The sequence below is a fragment of the Exophiala spinifera genome (genome assembly GCF_000836115.1).
Source record: "Exophiala spinifera strain CBS 89968 unplaced genomic scaffold supercont1.7, whole genome shotgun sequence".
NCBI classification, from domain to species: Eukaryota; Fungi; Ascomycota; class Eurotiomycetes; order Chaetothyriales; family Herpotrichiellaceae; genus Exophiala; species Exophiala spinifera.
Window position 1 is genome coordinate 1,589,731 of NW_015622519.1, and position 15,586 is coordinate 1,605,316.

The window sequence follows — 15,586 nt, forward strand, 5'->3', positions numbered from 1 at the left end:
CCCAGCGGGGTGTTGGTGCACTAGATTGTTACTTCTTCGTCTCTGTTGTCTCTATTATCGAAGGCCATTTCTCCAACTTCCCTCCCGTAATTTGTAGAGGGCTTCCATGTATCCATCGGCGATAGCGTGCCGCTCATCGTGAGGAACCTGCTGATTGAGTCCATGGTTTCGCGCTGCGCTGTCGAGATACGACGTCACGATGTTTCATGCAACGCGGCCGTTGCTCAGAGGATCCGCGCTCGAGAACCTCCTGGCCAAGGCGTAAGGTACATTGTAGGTTGTACTTGCCGTCCCGCCAAACATAAGGGCCTCCGTGGCAGCGGCCATCGCAGGAATCAAATAGAGCGTGTTGTTGACAGGGGATTGCGCGGCAGAAGCTAATGAGGGTTTGAACTTTGAAAGGTCCCTTGTACACATCGGACGCTCCGAAGGTGTCGGCGATTAACATGGCGCGGAATTTTGCCTTGTCCAGGAGTTGTGCCAGGTGAATCCAGAACTTGAGCGTTGAGTATTTGTCGGCCGAGTCGGACGGATGGGCCCAGAGACCTACCGAAAGGTGACCAGGCGTATTCATCACGAATTCATTGAGGATGACTTGCTGTTTAGGGTCCCTTTTAGCTTGCTTAACACCGACCTCAATGCTACCATCAATGGCGTCGCATTTTTGTGGCCCGGTAGTCGACATAACGGGGAAGGCTACTGAGTACTCGGCACCAGGTCCACGAGGCTGAGGTCGGGCCTTACGCAGGACTCTCTGGACAATGCTAAGGCACCGACATCAACGGTTCACACCCCATTCAGATTTCAACATGTCAAGATGGGAAAAGCCCCAGGCTTCGCATCGCCAACTGTCGATGTTTCAGGAGAGATAGATGGCCCAGTTTGATTCTTTACATATTAGGGCGCTTTACAGAGTCGTACATCGGGGGAATGATGATGCAAGGTTTCTCGATGTTATTTGGTTGGTATGCATTCCGAAGATTGTATTAAACGTACATCATAAACGTGTCTATGTTCGTGAAAGGCGCGTCTTGTCGATCGGCACCGCATTGCTCGCTTCGATAAGTAAAAAACCGCCAGCGCCCAGCTCAGGTAGAACCAACAGAACTATTCACCTGCGCGCTCAACCACACTTGGCAGAGATGATATTTTGAGGCGGTGCCACCGCGAACCAACCATCTCCAGCATCGCCAGCTAGTGTAGCGCTATAACCATCATTGCCGAGGAAGCTGCATGGTCCATCCCCTGCGACGACGCCAACCGCGTTGATAGTCATACCATTGCAAGGACCCTCGGCATAGGCTGGAAGACCGAGGCATGTGATCCCCCCGAGATCATACCAAGAGCCGTCCATGGGAACCCAGAAGCCATAGGTCTGAGTTGCTCCGAGGAAAAGTACATTGGTTGGCCATTCGCTGTCCGTCGCGAAACTGCTGGTTGTGACAGGATATCTCTTCTGGAGATAGTTTGGATTGAGCGATTTCCGAACGATCGGTGTTGCCGAAGTAAGATCGAGCAACGACAAGATTAAGCACAAGGCGAATATGGAAGAATACATTGCGCGCGACTTGAGAAGGCACAGTCAGCGTCAGGAGACAACGAACTTGACAGGGGGGACAAGGCAGCAAAAGCTTACATATCTGTATTTAATCGGAAATGGGGCCGCTTCTTAATAAGAGTGAGGTTTTTTGATAGCTCTTGAAACTTTCTGGAGGCAAAATTGGTCCCGATCTGTCGCGGCCTGACGTGGCTGGTTGAAGAGGGTTATTTGATGGATGTGAAAGATCGAGTTATATAGGCAGTATTTGGTGGCGAAGTGAATACGAGAAACACTGCCGTGAGAATTGTGTGTGACGCTTGACCCTGGCCACTTGACCAAATTTGCGTTTGCTTCCCGTAAAGTATGCCTCCAAAGAGTGACAGGTAAGCTGAGAGATTGAAGGGTGATCCTCGCAGGGAGTGAACTTGTCTGATGTGTGCCTGGAACACAAGTAACGAGCGTGATTTCAGTAAGTATCCACAAGAAGGGTGAACTGAAGCCGTTGCGGAAGCCCAGATGAAAATTCAAGGTCGTCTTCGAAAAGGGTTCAGACAGATTATATGCAAGAATGAGGTTTGAGACTGGCTAGTGGGGTCAAGATGCCAATGACCCGTGGGCGCATTGACGCCAATGACTACAGCGGCGATAGTGGCACACCAAATGTAAGGGTGTAACTTCTAGCTAGTAAATCCGGCCGGGGCCGGCTGTCTTCGTAGTCGAGGTTTCCTGAAGATGGTGTACGGGCTGGCTCTATGCCTCTTCAGCGTGTTGTGCCCGAGTCAGGAACTCCGGTTGGTCGAATGTAGATCTCCCGCGTCGACGATTAGTTGGAATGGAGCGTACGAGTACGAGTGATGAGGTGGGCGGCAATATGGGTACTTCGTATAGCTTCGATGAGAACAACACCCCGGAACGGACGCTGACTGGTGGGCGCACAAGGTGGCTTGAGGCAGGTGTTGCTTGGGCTTTGAAATGGAATGGAAAGTGAGCTGTGTGGAGTTGGGAGTGGAATCCGACCGACGGCCTCTTCCTTTGGATTGGGGGTAACAACTGGAAGACATGTCTTTGGCATCACCCTCAGAGCCAGTTGGGCTCGCAACTGAGTACGAGTACTGCGTAGTGACGAAGTCGGATACAACCGATTTGGTTTCGGAACCTTGATATCATGGCCCGGGCAAAAGAGGAGTCGCAACCATCCCGGTCGATGGAACACGATGGGCTGGCTAGACCAGATCAGCGCGAACGTGGCTTGGGGCATAGGCCTATCGAAGCCCAGCGGTCGACGCTAGGGTGCAGTCTGCCGGTGCAGGACTGGAAGTACAAAGCCCGTCGAATCACTGAGCTGCCCATGCTTTCCATGTCATGCAGTTTGTTACTGCCGTTGGGGAAATGAGGGATTGTGTTTGCAAATGGCAACAGCCCTGGCAAGACGGCGATGGTGCTGCTGGCTGAGTTGGGGACTTGGGAATTGAGACACAGCACCGAGCGTAGCGAGCCCGGTACAGCTGCCCACCACGATTCATTCGTACGGTCGTACCGATGCCTATCTTTAGGCTCTCGATTGAAGATAGTCAGACAGTGGATCATCGACAAGCTGCATGCGTGGGCGCTGATGCAAGTACCCAGACTGTCCAAGGCTAGTAGGCTCATCAAGCTCCGCCCTCACTGTCACCGGCGTCTAGCTAGATTTCTTTAGTAGTGACTCGGACCCAAGCGACGATTACGTAGCGGCAAGTACTTGGGGGCCTCGGACCATCGGTCGCACCACCTAAAGACAAAGGGGGGACTCCGTACGCAAAGTTGATGCTGGTCCTAAGCTTGCGCAGATGCCTGAAGCTGCTCCATGCTCGAGCTACTGACCCCCGTACTATTGATCTGGTAGCCTCTGACGTCCGCGCAGTGTTGTCGTAGATAAGATATATCGGGTAAATTTGCATCTCTGTGCCATCTTTATAATGCAGGCTCGATTGATTCTTCGATAGCCCAGCATGGCTCGACTGATGACCAAGATTCCAACGGCATGGAGTGCTCAAGTGTTCGTGGCGGGCCTAGTGAGCCTAGCCCTGCATGTGTTCCTGGTCTTAGCTGCAGGGTGGCTGGGGACGTCTGTAGAACTGGCTCATGGCTGCTGAACTCCGGTCGAAGCTCAACACTCGATATTCTTACCTGCATTTTATTTCCTCCGGGTGTGAAGGAGATTCAATCTGTTCAAGGCCATCGACGCTGTGAGGATGCCCGAAGTCATGATATCGATCCTGAAGTTTTTGGTGGCTCTGCAATGATCGTACAGATGAGGCAGAAGCAGTGAATCTGTGAGAAACTCCGGATCTGCTCGCGCCCCGGAGGCGTCGTTATATTTTCTTTATCCAGCCACTTTCTTCTGCACTTCGATCTCTAGATCTCCGAGACGACAATGTCAACCTCATCGTTCCCAACGGTAACATTTACATCTACACTCCCCGAACCTTTGACCGTTGTCGTATGCTGCAATCCACCATTAACATAAACAGCCCAATCTCCCTTCCTAAGATGCTTGACAGAGAACGAAACCTCGGCGCTTTGTCCACTCCAACTCTTCAAAGTGACGACCAGTGCGTGCGCCTCAGCATCCCAGACACCTCGCAGGAAATCCACTCCATCAGCGAAGCCGATGTCGTCTACAAACGGCCGATTCGCCAGTGTCTCGCGAGTCCAAGGCTGTTCCCACATCTTCTTCTGCCCATCTCTAACGTTCAGCCGAGAATACCCTATCCCAGAGTTACCTGAGTGTGGTTCCATATGGATCAGGTTCCCTTCCTTGTCCATGAGTGCATCATTTCGCGGATAGTAGAGGCCACCATCCTCCCATGTCGGATTCAAATACGAGTCTGCATACTCGAGCAAGTCACCGAGCTCCTTTTCTTTTCCGAGCTCAGATAGCATTTGCGTGAATCCGTTCCAATTGACCGACTCAAATGGAAAAGCAGGACTGACAAACTGAGGGGACAGCTCACGGGCTTGTTGCAGTGTCTCTTCGCTGTTGGGATCTTTGCCCTTCTCTAGTACAAGCTGTCGAAATGCGCTGGAGACGCGAGTAGGTTGCAAACGAGTCTTCCCGCCGATCGTCGTCAAAAACCCGAGGACTTGACTGTCGTACAGCGAATGGACTTTTTCGGAGTTCCACGTGTTCATGTACGCGTTTGCCCTTCGATACGTTAGCCTGACTAAATATGTCCAGAGAGAGAATGTCAACACTCACCAAGCAGTATGAGCACCTTGTCTGGCCGGCCGCGGTGCGCGTTGTTTTATAGCAAAGAAGCTCGGATACAGTCCGGAGTCGTTTAGCATGCCTTTTGCGACAAGAGATGCCTCATACTTCTCAAGAACGCCTTCGACATTGTTCGTGCCATCCCTGCTGTCATTGTACCTCATGGCGATAATCTAGCACTTCATGTTAGCACCGGATTCCCCAGGAGCAGACCGAAATATGGCCGAACCTACCGGGAACTGATTACACACGACGAAGACAGCGTTTGGCTCACAGCACACCCCGACCCAGTCATTGTCTTCCATCTGCTGGAAGATGACCTTCTGTAAGCTTCGGTTGTCGTACGAGAATTTTTCTGGTCCCATTCCCCAGAACAGCGGATTCCAATCGAAGGTCAAACTGCCTTCTTTCTCGAACTCGTCGTCATCGAAGAGCATAGCGTACAGACTGGTCATCAGGAGAAGGTGTCCCGAGTACATGATGTTCTCTTTGATGACAGGGTCTGCCCAGGGCTTTCGAAGCTCCTTGAGGTCAGGGTCGAGAAGCTTGCCTCCATGACTCGTGGTGAACCAGTAACCCCAGACTTCACGACGGAGCATCTTGTGGATGATGCGGCGCAGGAGGGACTTGAAAGCAGTCCTCATCGCTGGAAGACGATGATAGTGCGCGACGCCTGTGGCGTATGCCATCGTGGCTAACTGATATCGATACGCGTCGTCCCATTCCTGCTGACCTTCCAGAGAGCCGAAATGCTTCCACTCTCCGTCGATTTGCGACACCAGATTATGAAAATGTCGTAGGTGGCCGGCCTGTTTATCGTCAAGCTTGGGGTAGTTTGAGACCTCGACGGGGGGATGGGCCCTGATGGTCAACGAGCTGGTTGTGGCGGGTAGTAGTAGTAGTAGTAGTTGTTGTCATCTTTGCGATGAATCTGGCTTGAAGACTGAGATTCTCACTTTGTCCGTGTCCTCATTTATAGACTCAGACTCCTCTAGGATTCAGATCCTTATAACGCCCAGTACTTGGCATCCACGGTTCTGAGGCACGGTAGGCGTCAGCAAGTCAACAGCGACCCGAAGCCCGATGTCCCGTATTCGCAAGTTGCCAGGTGAGTATTTGATTGGACAAGCACTGATGTGCGAGTGTGTATCCTCGCCCTGAATCTCCTGGGTCTTGACCTCTGAAAAGCCATAAGCAGTGTTATATGACGACTGTTGAGTAATCAGAGACAGATGGAATGTCCCGGTCCGTGAGTTCGGTAGGCCTTATAAGACAAACGGAGGCCCGAAACCCGAAGTCTGGTGGTCGATTTGGGTCTAGCAGAAGCTTAAAACCGACCTTCGTACATATCTCACTGGCCAAAGGATTCACGCGGGGTTCCAAGTGAGATTCGCTAGGTCGGCGACGATTTTCGGGAGATGAAAGCTAACTCTGAGTCAGTCATGCCGTGGTCATGCCGACTAGGAAGTGGATGCGAAGGGATAGCCCAACGTGGAAGTATCGAGAGCTACGGAGTACAGATATTTGGAATAAAGGCCATTGTCACGAACCCCAGCCAGATGTCCGGATGTACGGGAGGATGAGGGTAAGGCCCCCAGACCCCCCTTTCTCTCCTTACTGGCCCACGCTCCGGTGCGGTTTTGAGGCATACCCGACCATGACCCATGGATAGACTCTTTGATCGATCATCTAGTTGCTATTACTACTAGTACTGGCGTGTCATGAATATGCCGTGATGAGGTCCTCGGCGATAGGGGAGCTGCCACGGCGAACTCAGCTCGCGAGACGATAGCTGTACTCGCACCCTTTCATTTATGACAACATCTCACTCACTCGTACACGTACTGGGAACAGATACTCGTTGAAGAATTAGGATTCCTGCAGCGCCTCGTCGCCGATGTAGACATCCAGCATGCTCTTGACAATGGCGACCTCCCGTTGGCGACGTCACCTGGTAGGGGTAATACTGTTAACTAGACAATGTGCAACAGAGGTGTTGCTCAATATCTTGAAGGAGGTCTCATAGGTTCGTAAGGTCCAGGATCGTTCGATCGTCGCAACAGATGATGGTATTCCCGTGTACAGGCGTAGGATCCGCGCAACTTGCAAGGCCCTCGACAGGGAGAGGTTGCGCCCACGGAGGCCTGAATGGTATCACTTGTCAACAATCCTCTACCAAGGCCAAAGACACTTGAAAGGTATATAACGAGGCGTGGAACGGAGCTCAGCACCTGGGAACAATTCTGCGGCTCGACATCGTTCATGAAAGTTCACATCCGTGGAAAGAAACAACGACGAAACCATGACATGACAATACTCCGCACACCCGACCAAGCACCCTCGGTCCAAGACCAGGGAGACTCGCCAGGGCCCTACTCGCGCCAATGCCTCAGACTCTCCAAGTCTTCCCAAGAACAGCACAATCAAGGGCGATGGTAAAATCGTCAATGTCAACCAGAGAAGGGCGGCTCTGAAGGGGAAGCCTGTCCTCAAGGGTCTTGACCTGGATGCCATCATCAAGGATGAGAACAACCTCAACTGCTCCAAGGAAACCATCCAACGCACCCCTCGGGAACGGGTTATCTAGGACCCCACAGCCGGGGATTGGCTGCAGTTCTTGTGGTCCAAAGATCATGGTGCAGCACTTCAAGCATTGGGTCTCTTGCCGTCCAATTGATACACTCTGTGGTGCTCTACCACCGACTCTCTGAGTATGATTGTCCCTGATAGTTCGTGAATGTCTCTCCTTTTGAGCCTACCTTAAGCCAGCCTACCCAGACCACCTTCAGTATAAACGACCGAAAGAAATTCTGTGGCTCTAGCTGACTTTTGTCCCAGATGCTGTCAGATTGGATTGAATTGTGATGACCATTGATGGCGGTGTACTATTATTCCAATGTACATACTATCACGTACCAATCATTGTAGCTAGATAGGAATGTAACCCCCCAAACTGGGAGTGAAGTCGGGCTATAGGCAGGTCTGAGCTACCATGGGTACCTAAACGAGGCTGAGCTAAAACTGATGCAGCCTAGATTACTGCGGAATGTTGTACTTCCGAGCTCAGGTTCTACCCGTCACACAGACAACAAAAGCTCTACGTTCAACATTCAAGCGCCCCAGCGTGCTTAGGGGAATCTGAGAGACTTTCCGAGCGAATTCTGACAAATAATAATTCTTGAAGTAATGACTCGGCTTAGACTTTTCAGGCTTCTAGCTCGACCTCAATTGAAAAGGGTATCTCATTTGCAAACTCTACCACACTACCACTTCAGGCGACTAATATCACAGGATTCAGAGCTGTCTAGACCAAATAAGAAGACCTCCGATGGATCTGAACACTTCTTTGGAGGAGTCTTTATCGGTGCCGGAGCAGTTCTGACGGTGTTATTCTACTCCGACGGCCTCTCCTTGCTCGGAAATGCACCGGAAGCCACAAATTCTACAACACCGCTTGCTTCCCTCACAGCTCCGTCATACAACCTATCCGACAAGAACATCCATGATGCCAAGAACGAGTTTATCGCTCTCTTGGGCAAGGACGGCATAGACGACGATCTGGGTGCTCGAATATCACGATCTAGCACCGATTGGTCCCCCGCCCCCCGTGGCGATCTCGACAGACCATGCCTTATTGTCTACCCTACGACAACGGAGGATGTGAGCAATATCGTGAAGATCTGTCATCATCGGCGAATTCCCGTTATCGGTTTCGGAGGCGGGACAAGTCTCGAATCCACACTCGCTGCGATCCACGGCGAGGTCTGCATTGACTTTCGACGCATGAACAAGGTCATTGAAGTCCACGACAAGGATCTGGATGTTATTGTCCAGCCAGGTGTCGGCTACGTCGAGTTGAACGAGATGCTTGGTAAAGTGGGTCTATTCTTTCCTCCGGATCCAGGACCAGGGGCGCAGATCGGCGGCATGATCTCCCAGGGATGCTCCGGCACATCCGCGTATCGCTATGGTACAGTCAAAGATTGGGTGATAGGCTTGACGGTGGTTCTGGCCGATGGCACGGTGATCAAAACGAGAAGGAGGCCGAAGAAATCCTCGGCCGGTTACGATCTTACGAGATTGTTTGTCGGCTCGGAGGGCACCTTGGGTTTAGTTACGGAAGCTACTCTGAAGTTGACGAACAAGCCCGAGAACGTCAGAGTGGCGGTCGCCGCTTTCCCATCCAACCACGACGCTGTCAATGCTGCTGTCAAGATTGTCCAGAAGGGTGTACCCGTTGGTGCTCTCGAACTGCTCGACGGAATCTCGATGAAGGCCATCAACAATTCTGGTTACTGCGTGAAAGATTTTAAGGAGGCGCCTTCGCTGTTCCTCAAGTTCTCTGGAAGCGAGAACGTGGTACAGGAACAGATCCAACAAGTTCGTGCTCTCTCCAAGGAGTCAAATTGTCTCAGTTTCCAGTTCGGCAAAGACGAAGCCGAATCCGATGCGTTTTGGCACGCGCGGAAAACTATGCTGTGGAGCCTGATGACATTGAAGCGGAACCCTGGCGACAAGTTCATTGGTACAGACAATGCCGTTCCGATCTCTCGATTAGCAGATATCATTGACATTACGAATCGAAAGATCCAGGAGAGTGGTCTGGTAGGAGCATGTTGTGGTCATGTTGGAGACGGTAAGTATCACGCCCCAGGTGAAGATTAGTCCGCTGCTGACTGTCTACTTCAAGGAAACGTCCACGCAGCTATATTCTACGACGAGGTCGAAAAAGAGAAGGCAGAGAAGATCGTACTGGAAGTTGAAAGACTAGGGATCGAAATGGACGGCACTATTACCGGCGAGCATGGCATCGGCCTCGAAAAGCGCGATAGACTCGTCGACGAACTGGGCAAGGACAGCGTTGATACTATGCGAAGACTCAAGCTCGCACTAGATCCTTTGTGCCTCCTTAACCCTCAGAAGGTGGTGCGTTTAACGACAAACACCCGTCTGTGAGCCGAGCCCTTGTCAAGGCTAGACTTTCTACAGAACGGTTCATAGACGTCGCCCTAAAACGACGTTGGGTTCTGCTTCCCCAACCCTTGAGTCTTTTCAATTCAGAAGACGTATTTCGTCGCACCCACCCTACTCTCCTTCCAATTACCCAGACTTTGCTGAAATTCCATTCAAGCCGCCCGGCACGGCCTTGTGCCTTGAATCAGCCGTCTTTCAACCCTTGCTCAAAAAGTCTGAACAAGGTATGCCCGAAATAGCTGTCCTGGGTTAAACATACTCCCAAACAAGGCGAGGCTCACATCTCTCGACGAAGGGCTCGACGGATCGTTCTTCAATGACAAACTGTCGTAATCTCCGCATTCGGCGCGGACGCCTTGCCAACATTCTCCGTATGGTTCCCCCTCGCAGTCCAAATGCCAGAGGCGTAATTGATCCCGGCGAGGTTCATTTGAGGTTTTGTAAGCTTTCTATCTAAGTCGGCCTACGATTCGCTTCCACTTCGATGGGTACATCTGTATAGAACGCATCCTGATTAGGCTTTTCTCACAGACCCCACTTCAATCTTTGAGAGCTGGGGAATTCATGCCGCACCAGCGCTACACGAGCATACAGTATGCCCAGGGTATCTGGTCACGAGATGCTCTTATTAGGCCAGTCGTCTCGTTGACCATGTTGACAGTTTGTCTCGCCGGCATCTTCGCACCGGCCTTGGAAGCTGGGAAATAAACTCATAGTACGCACGGAGGGCGGAATTCGGTTCCCATTCTCCGCATGGTGGCTGATGGATGTCCCGAGGCACAACCCCCAGATGAGTGTTTTAGAGGGCGACCTCAGCGAGATGGTCGAGATGCGATGCGGGGCCTCAATGGAGAGATGCATTTGTAATAAGTGGACATGAACGTACCGTACATATATATCTGCACATGCAGGTCCGATGTGGCCAAGATCCAGCCGAGCGAAGATACCCTGCTATTGTAACAATCCCGTTGATATCTCCTTCTGCCGAGCTCATCTGCATCACACATACCCCAGATAGGATCCTACTCTTGACGATTCCACCGTCCAGATAATCCGGCGACTCGGCACTTAAACATGCCTTCTCAGTACTTGCTCGAAGTCAACTCTCGACCACAGCCCTCGTCCGGAGTCGACGACAAGCTCTGGATCAAATGGTACACGGAAGAGCATGTAAGAACGCGCACTCCTTTCTACTCCTTTCCATGCCCACATACACCTGATCCCGACAAGATCATCATTGACGAGATGTGATTGTATCACGTTAGCTACCTGACCTCGTCAACAGCCACACATCCACTCGTGCAGCATTCTACCAAGAAAGCCACGACTTTGCAGGCGCTCCCAAGGACCGCCACCCTCGTTCGTTCCTCGCTCTGTACCAGACGGACTTTGAAGAGCCGCTCAAGTCCAAGAACTATCTTGAGAAAGTCCGGAGTTCGAGCAGCATGTGGCCCGCACAGAAACCGACCAGCGAGATAGGTGACTTCGACGGGCGCAATTACAGACTCATTCAGGAGTACGACCCGAACAAGATTGGTGATTGTGAGTTGTTTCCCCTTGGAACTTTTTCTACCCCTCCTCTTCACTATCGTGACAGCAGAAAGCTATTATGTCGGCCTATGTGCATAGCTGACGGGCAGGACCAAAGCTGCTCCACCATATCTACTTACCGTGGAGATGGAGCCCACGCCCGAAAACGAAGAGGACTTCGATCGCTGGTATCGCGAGGAGCATCTGGACCTTTTGAGCAGGTTGCCCGGGTATCGCAGGTCACTGAGATATGTTCTTGGGCCCAAAATGCCAATCACCGAAGGGGACCCGTCAAGGTATCTTACCATTCATGAGGTTGATGATGTGCATGCTTTCGATGGGAAAGAGGCCGAAGCTGCAAACGCGACAGCCTGGACGGCCAAGCATATTGGTGAGGCCAAGGTGTTCATTCCGAGAATGTGGCGAAAGATAACAGAGTTGGGATTTTGAGGCACAGGGAGAGAATGGAACGATACAGGTGCATAGTCCCAATACTCAGTCTTGCGAATGGGGGATTTAAGAAAACACCATAAGGTAGATAGACTCATGCCGCACATTTAAAGAGCTCCACTACTTTTGCACGGTCCAATCCCTGAGCTGAGGGTGCAGCATCGGTCAATTCCTCGGCCGCTGGAAGCAGGAAATACTCGGTATAGTCATCGGAGTAGGCGTTGTTCACATTGTCACGGATGAGGTTATCGAAGATGGGTGCAAAGTCCTCCAACTTGCCGTCCTGGAATGGATGAACACTCAGTGGGACGGAGAATTTTCATTCTGCCTCCTACGGTGCCTTCACTCCGCTCAAACGAGGGCAACGCTCGTAGAAGTTCTCGCCCAAAATCCAGTTCATCATGATTAGAAGTGCCTTAAACCGGACTCATGGACTGATTTCAAGACAAGTTGGGTGTCGGAAGGGAGATTCAGGTGTATGAGAGCAGGCGGTGAGGTCCGCCGGATCAAGCTCCCTGCATTCTCAACCGCAGTAAGAATGAAATTAGCTAACTTGGACTGAGGGTTCTGCAAGTCCTTGACTGGCTTTGCTCTACAATTCAGCTTCATTTCTGACATACCTGGTACACACTCTCTGACGCGTATCTGAGGAAGAACGTGTTCACTCGTACCAAGTTAGTTAGTAATATGGTAGGTAAAGAGGCGGTAGTCGCAAGAGGCAGCTTACCCGAGAGCCGCTTGGCGCGTTTTGGCAGGAGTCGAGAGACGTCGCATGAAGACTGACAATTGAAGCAACCACTTTGGATTTAGCACCATCTTTCTTTCTTTCTTTCCTTCCCTATGAGCATTGTTTCCTTCGCGAAATCTGATTGCAATCATATCAGGCCATAAAATGCCCATCAGCTGATCCCCAAAAGCCCCCCGACCTTTCCAATACGATGACTTCTCGTGAACCCTCAGGAGCGCCTTCGGACGCCGATACTATCGACGAGCCCGCGGAAGAAACAAAGCCAGACGTTACTGAGCTTGAACAGGAGCAGTCTCAGCTGGAAGAAGACGCTCCATCCATCTCAACACCTACAAGTGTACGGCGCACTGCCCGTTCGCGAGTGTCTACTGGCAGGAAAGCGAAGCCCAGAAAGTCTGCGGCATGGATACAAGAACAGTTTCAGGAAGCCACAGAAGATGAAGGCAGCGTCGTGTCTGTATCCCACTCAAGGACCAAAAAGTCTGAGGCAAGCCCCGAGTCCGAAGCCAGGACTGTGGGGACTGCGGTCGGAACTAGAAGGCAAGCGAACGGGACGGTTGGGTCCGTCTACTCTGGCAGCAAGATCAGACACATCAAGAAACCCGATGGCGAGCCATTATACCGCAAGGAGATTCAGTACCAGTTCTTGACGCGCGTCACTGCCGACACAAAACCAGTCTTCACCCGATTGAGTGATGGCAAACTAGGCTGCACATTTCTCGACATCTACGTTGACTGCATGGCGCGGAGCTCCAAGACAAGCAAGATCCTCAAAGACCGACTACAGATCGATCGACAAGCGGCGCAGAACATGGCCATGATCTGCTTGTTGGTGAATGTTGGCCGCATGAACACGACTTTGAACTTCTTCCCTGAGATGAGAGCTCAGCTGAGGACTTACCACTCCATCCCATCTTTGCAAGCTTACAAGAGTCAAAGAGATTATAAGTCACTACAAGATGCACCAAGACTCAAGAGTATCCTGAAAGGCGCCAGCGAAGACACCGATGAACCTCGGACTCTGGAAGCCCTTAAAGCCAAACCGGTTCCCCGGACAAACCCAGTCAACCTCATATTTGTCCTCTCACAGTCTGCACCCACTATCAGTGAATCTCATTTCACAGATAAAGTCGACTTCTTCGATTTAGCCATGCGGCACACTATCAGCTCTGAAAGCAGAGCTCGGGCATTTTTATGGCTCATGTGGTGGTATCTCGAATCTAATTTTACGAAAGCAGACGCCCTGAATAACCCCTACGGCCCGGGTCAATATAAAGAGGGCGAGGACCCTAATGACGCTGACACAGTGCCTCTTTTGGTTCCTGACTTGGTCACCATTACTCCAGAAGAAGGAGACAAAGAGAACGAGGACCCTGAAGAGGAGCTTGCCTTCGGGGACAGAATGCGAGAAGAGAGAAGGCGAATAATGCTGGAAGTTGCGAACGAGCCGCCTCTCACAATGGTGGACCCCGGAAATCCCGATCACAAGGCCGTCAAGCGGTTGAAGAGGGGCGCTCTCTATGGTGATGATGATTCTTTTGTCTCAGACGTGGACTCACGAGCAAGTCCCGGCGTTGCGACCCCGGAAGCCCACCATGGGCCGATCATGAGTAGCATGCTTGGTGGACAGGCCGATAGTCTTGATGACGACTGGGAAGTCTTTGATCCGCATCCAGGTCGCGGACGATACAAGCGTGTGAGAGGCAAAAACACGCCTTCACGAGTTAGAGGGGGCGGTGCTAGCGGCAGGCAGACCGACGGTCGCAAGAGCCTCGCCAAGGCACGAGATGGAGGTACTCCAGACACCGTCGATCGGTTACGGGGTACCCCACAACCCTTTCAATCTGGTCATGGTAATCACACAGCGATCTCCCAATATGGCTCTCATCGAAACAAGAAAGAAATTGACATACTCGCTGTCCGCCCTGGTGAGCCTGGATCTAATACAATAAAGTCGAGGGCTCGAACCGGATACCAACGTGAACTCGAGGAGCATCGCCAACGTCGCGTTGAATGGGCTCTGAGAAGACGACGCAAAGAGACGCTGAAAGTATCTCGACAGCTGAGAGAGGGCGGAAAATGGCTATTGAAGGTTGCCAGACGGGTCCATGAGCTTCCCGGCGCGTATGACAGTGAAGAAGAAGCGGAAGAGCATGGAGGAGTTAGCTTCGGTGGCCTGCTAGGGCGCCGATGGGTCGGACAACCCCTCGATACCGATCGAGGTGTTCCTGCCGGCTATGAACCTGATGATCACGGAGAAGAGGCCGAGATGTGGATGAAAATCATGAGGCGAACTAGCCGGAGGCTCGAGGTCTGGGATGGTGACAGAGACATCGAAATCTACCATGCTCGTATGTATCGTCCCCAATTCGCTGGGACTGCAGCTTCAGAATCAGTTGCTCCAGCTCTTACCAACGCATCACGAAAGAAGAGTCGCAAGGTCCAGTCACCATCCCAGTCAACGTTGACTCGCTCCAGAAGAGGCGCCGCGGTCGCTCGGACAGGCCAAGATCTCAACGATGAAATCACTCAAGATCTACTCGCGGAACGGAGCGACGAAGACATGGATGACGACTCAGTCGGTGCGGAGGCCGAAGATAACGATGCCAGCGACATGGATATGGATTAACGGAATCGGCAAGGACGTTTTTGTTCGTTGATAAAGTTCTGCTTACATCAAGCAGCTTGACGCAGAGCGTTATGCTAGTTCACGGCATGGAAATGGAATTGGACACTGTACAACACTTGAATGATACCAGCTTTTACATGGAATAATTAAAATCATTGGGAGCTTTTGTTTCTCTTCCGTCTTCAATCACGCTAGAGGCTGAAGATATGCTACAATTCTCACTCAGCTTTAAGCTCACTCGCCTTGTGCATCTTTTTTGAAGGCAGTGTTGACATCATTCGAGATCACAACACACCCATCGATGGCTTATCCTGACTATGTCGCTCGCCAAGATATTGCGCCAGGTACATATACGCCTTGAGAGACTCCGTGGGTTATTGTCCTAGACGCCCCGAGTTCCAGGCGAGTAGGTCTTGTCGAGAACCACAGTCAACGGCGAGAATTTCACAATTTATGAGTCTCTTCTTG

The 15,586-nt window shown here is 51.6% G+C and overlaps 6 protein-coding genes across 6 annotated transcripts; 3 read left to right on the forward strand and 3 right to left on the reverse strand.

Annotated features, from left to right (window-relative positions):
* Positions 1-133: 133 nt before the first annotated feature.
* PV08_09567 (uncharacterized protein) lies at positions 134-685 on the reverse strand (the record flags this gene model as incomplete). Its single annotated transcript, XM_016383883.1, has 1 exon — positions 134-685. One exon carries the CDS (start codon positions 683-685, stop codon positions 134-136), a length of 552 nt encoding a protein of 183 aa, XP_016232506.1.
* A 438-nt stretch (positions 686-1,123) lies between these two features.
* PV08_09568 (uncharacterized protein) lies at positions 1,124-1,558 on the reverse strand (the record flags this gene model as incomplete). Its single annotated transcript, XM_016383884.1, has 1 exon — positions 1,124-1,558. One exon carries the CDS (start codon positions 1,556-1,558, stop codon positions 1,124-1,126), a length of 435 nt encoding a protein of 144 aa, XP_016232507.1.
* A 2,376-nt stretch (positions 1,559-3,934) lies between these two features.
* PV08_09569 (uncharacterized protein) lies at positions 3,935-5,476 on the reverse strand (the record flags this gene model as incomplete). Its single annotated transcript, XM_016383885.1, has 3 exons — positions 3,935-4,724; positions 4,779-4,960; positions 5,021-5,476. 3 exons carry the CDS (start codon positions 5,474-5,476, stop codon positions 3,935-3,937), a joined length of 1,428 nt encoding a protein of 475 aa, XP_016232508.1.
* Positions 5,477-7,973: 2,497 nt separating this feature from the next.
* Positions 7,974-9,743, forward strand: PV08_09570 (glycolate oxidase, subunit GlcD; the record flags this gene model as incomplete). The annotated part of the gene is made up of 2 exons (XM_016383886.1): positions 7,974-9,423; positions 9,478-9,743. 2 exons carry the CDS (start codon positions 7,974-7,976, stop codon positions 9,741-9,743), a joined length of 1,716 nt encoding a protein of 571 aa, XP_016232509.1.
* A 1,092-nt stretch (positions 9,744-10,835) lies between these two features.
* Positions 10,836-11,741, forward strand: PV08_09571 (uncharacterized protein; the record flags this gene model as incomplete). The annotated part of the gene is made up of 3 exons (XM_016383887.1): positions 10,836-10,931; positions 11,027-11,303; positions 11,410-11,741. 3 exons carry the CDS (start codon positions 10,836-10,838, stop codon positions 11,739-11,741), a joined length of 705 nt encoding a protein of 234 aa, XP_016232510.1.
* A 938-nt stretch (positions 11,742-12,679) lies between these two features.
* On the forward strand, positions 12,680-15,118 carry PV08_09572 (uncharacterized protein; the record flags this gene model as incomplete). Its single annotated transcript, XM_016383888.1, has 1 exon — positions 12,680-15,118. The coding sequence occupies one exon, from the start codon at positions 12,680-12,682 to the stop codon at positions 15,116-15,118; it is 2,439 nt and encodes an 812-aa protein (XP_016232511.1).
* Positions 15,119-15,586: the final 468 nt, after the last annotated feature.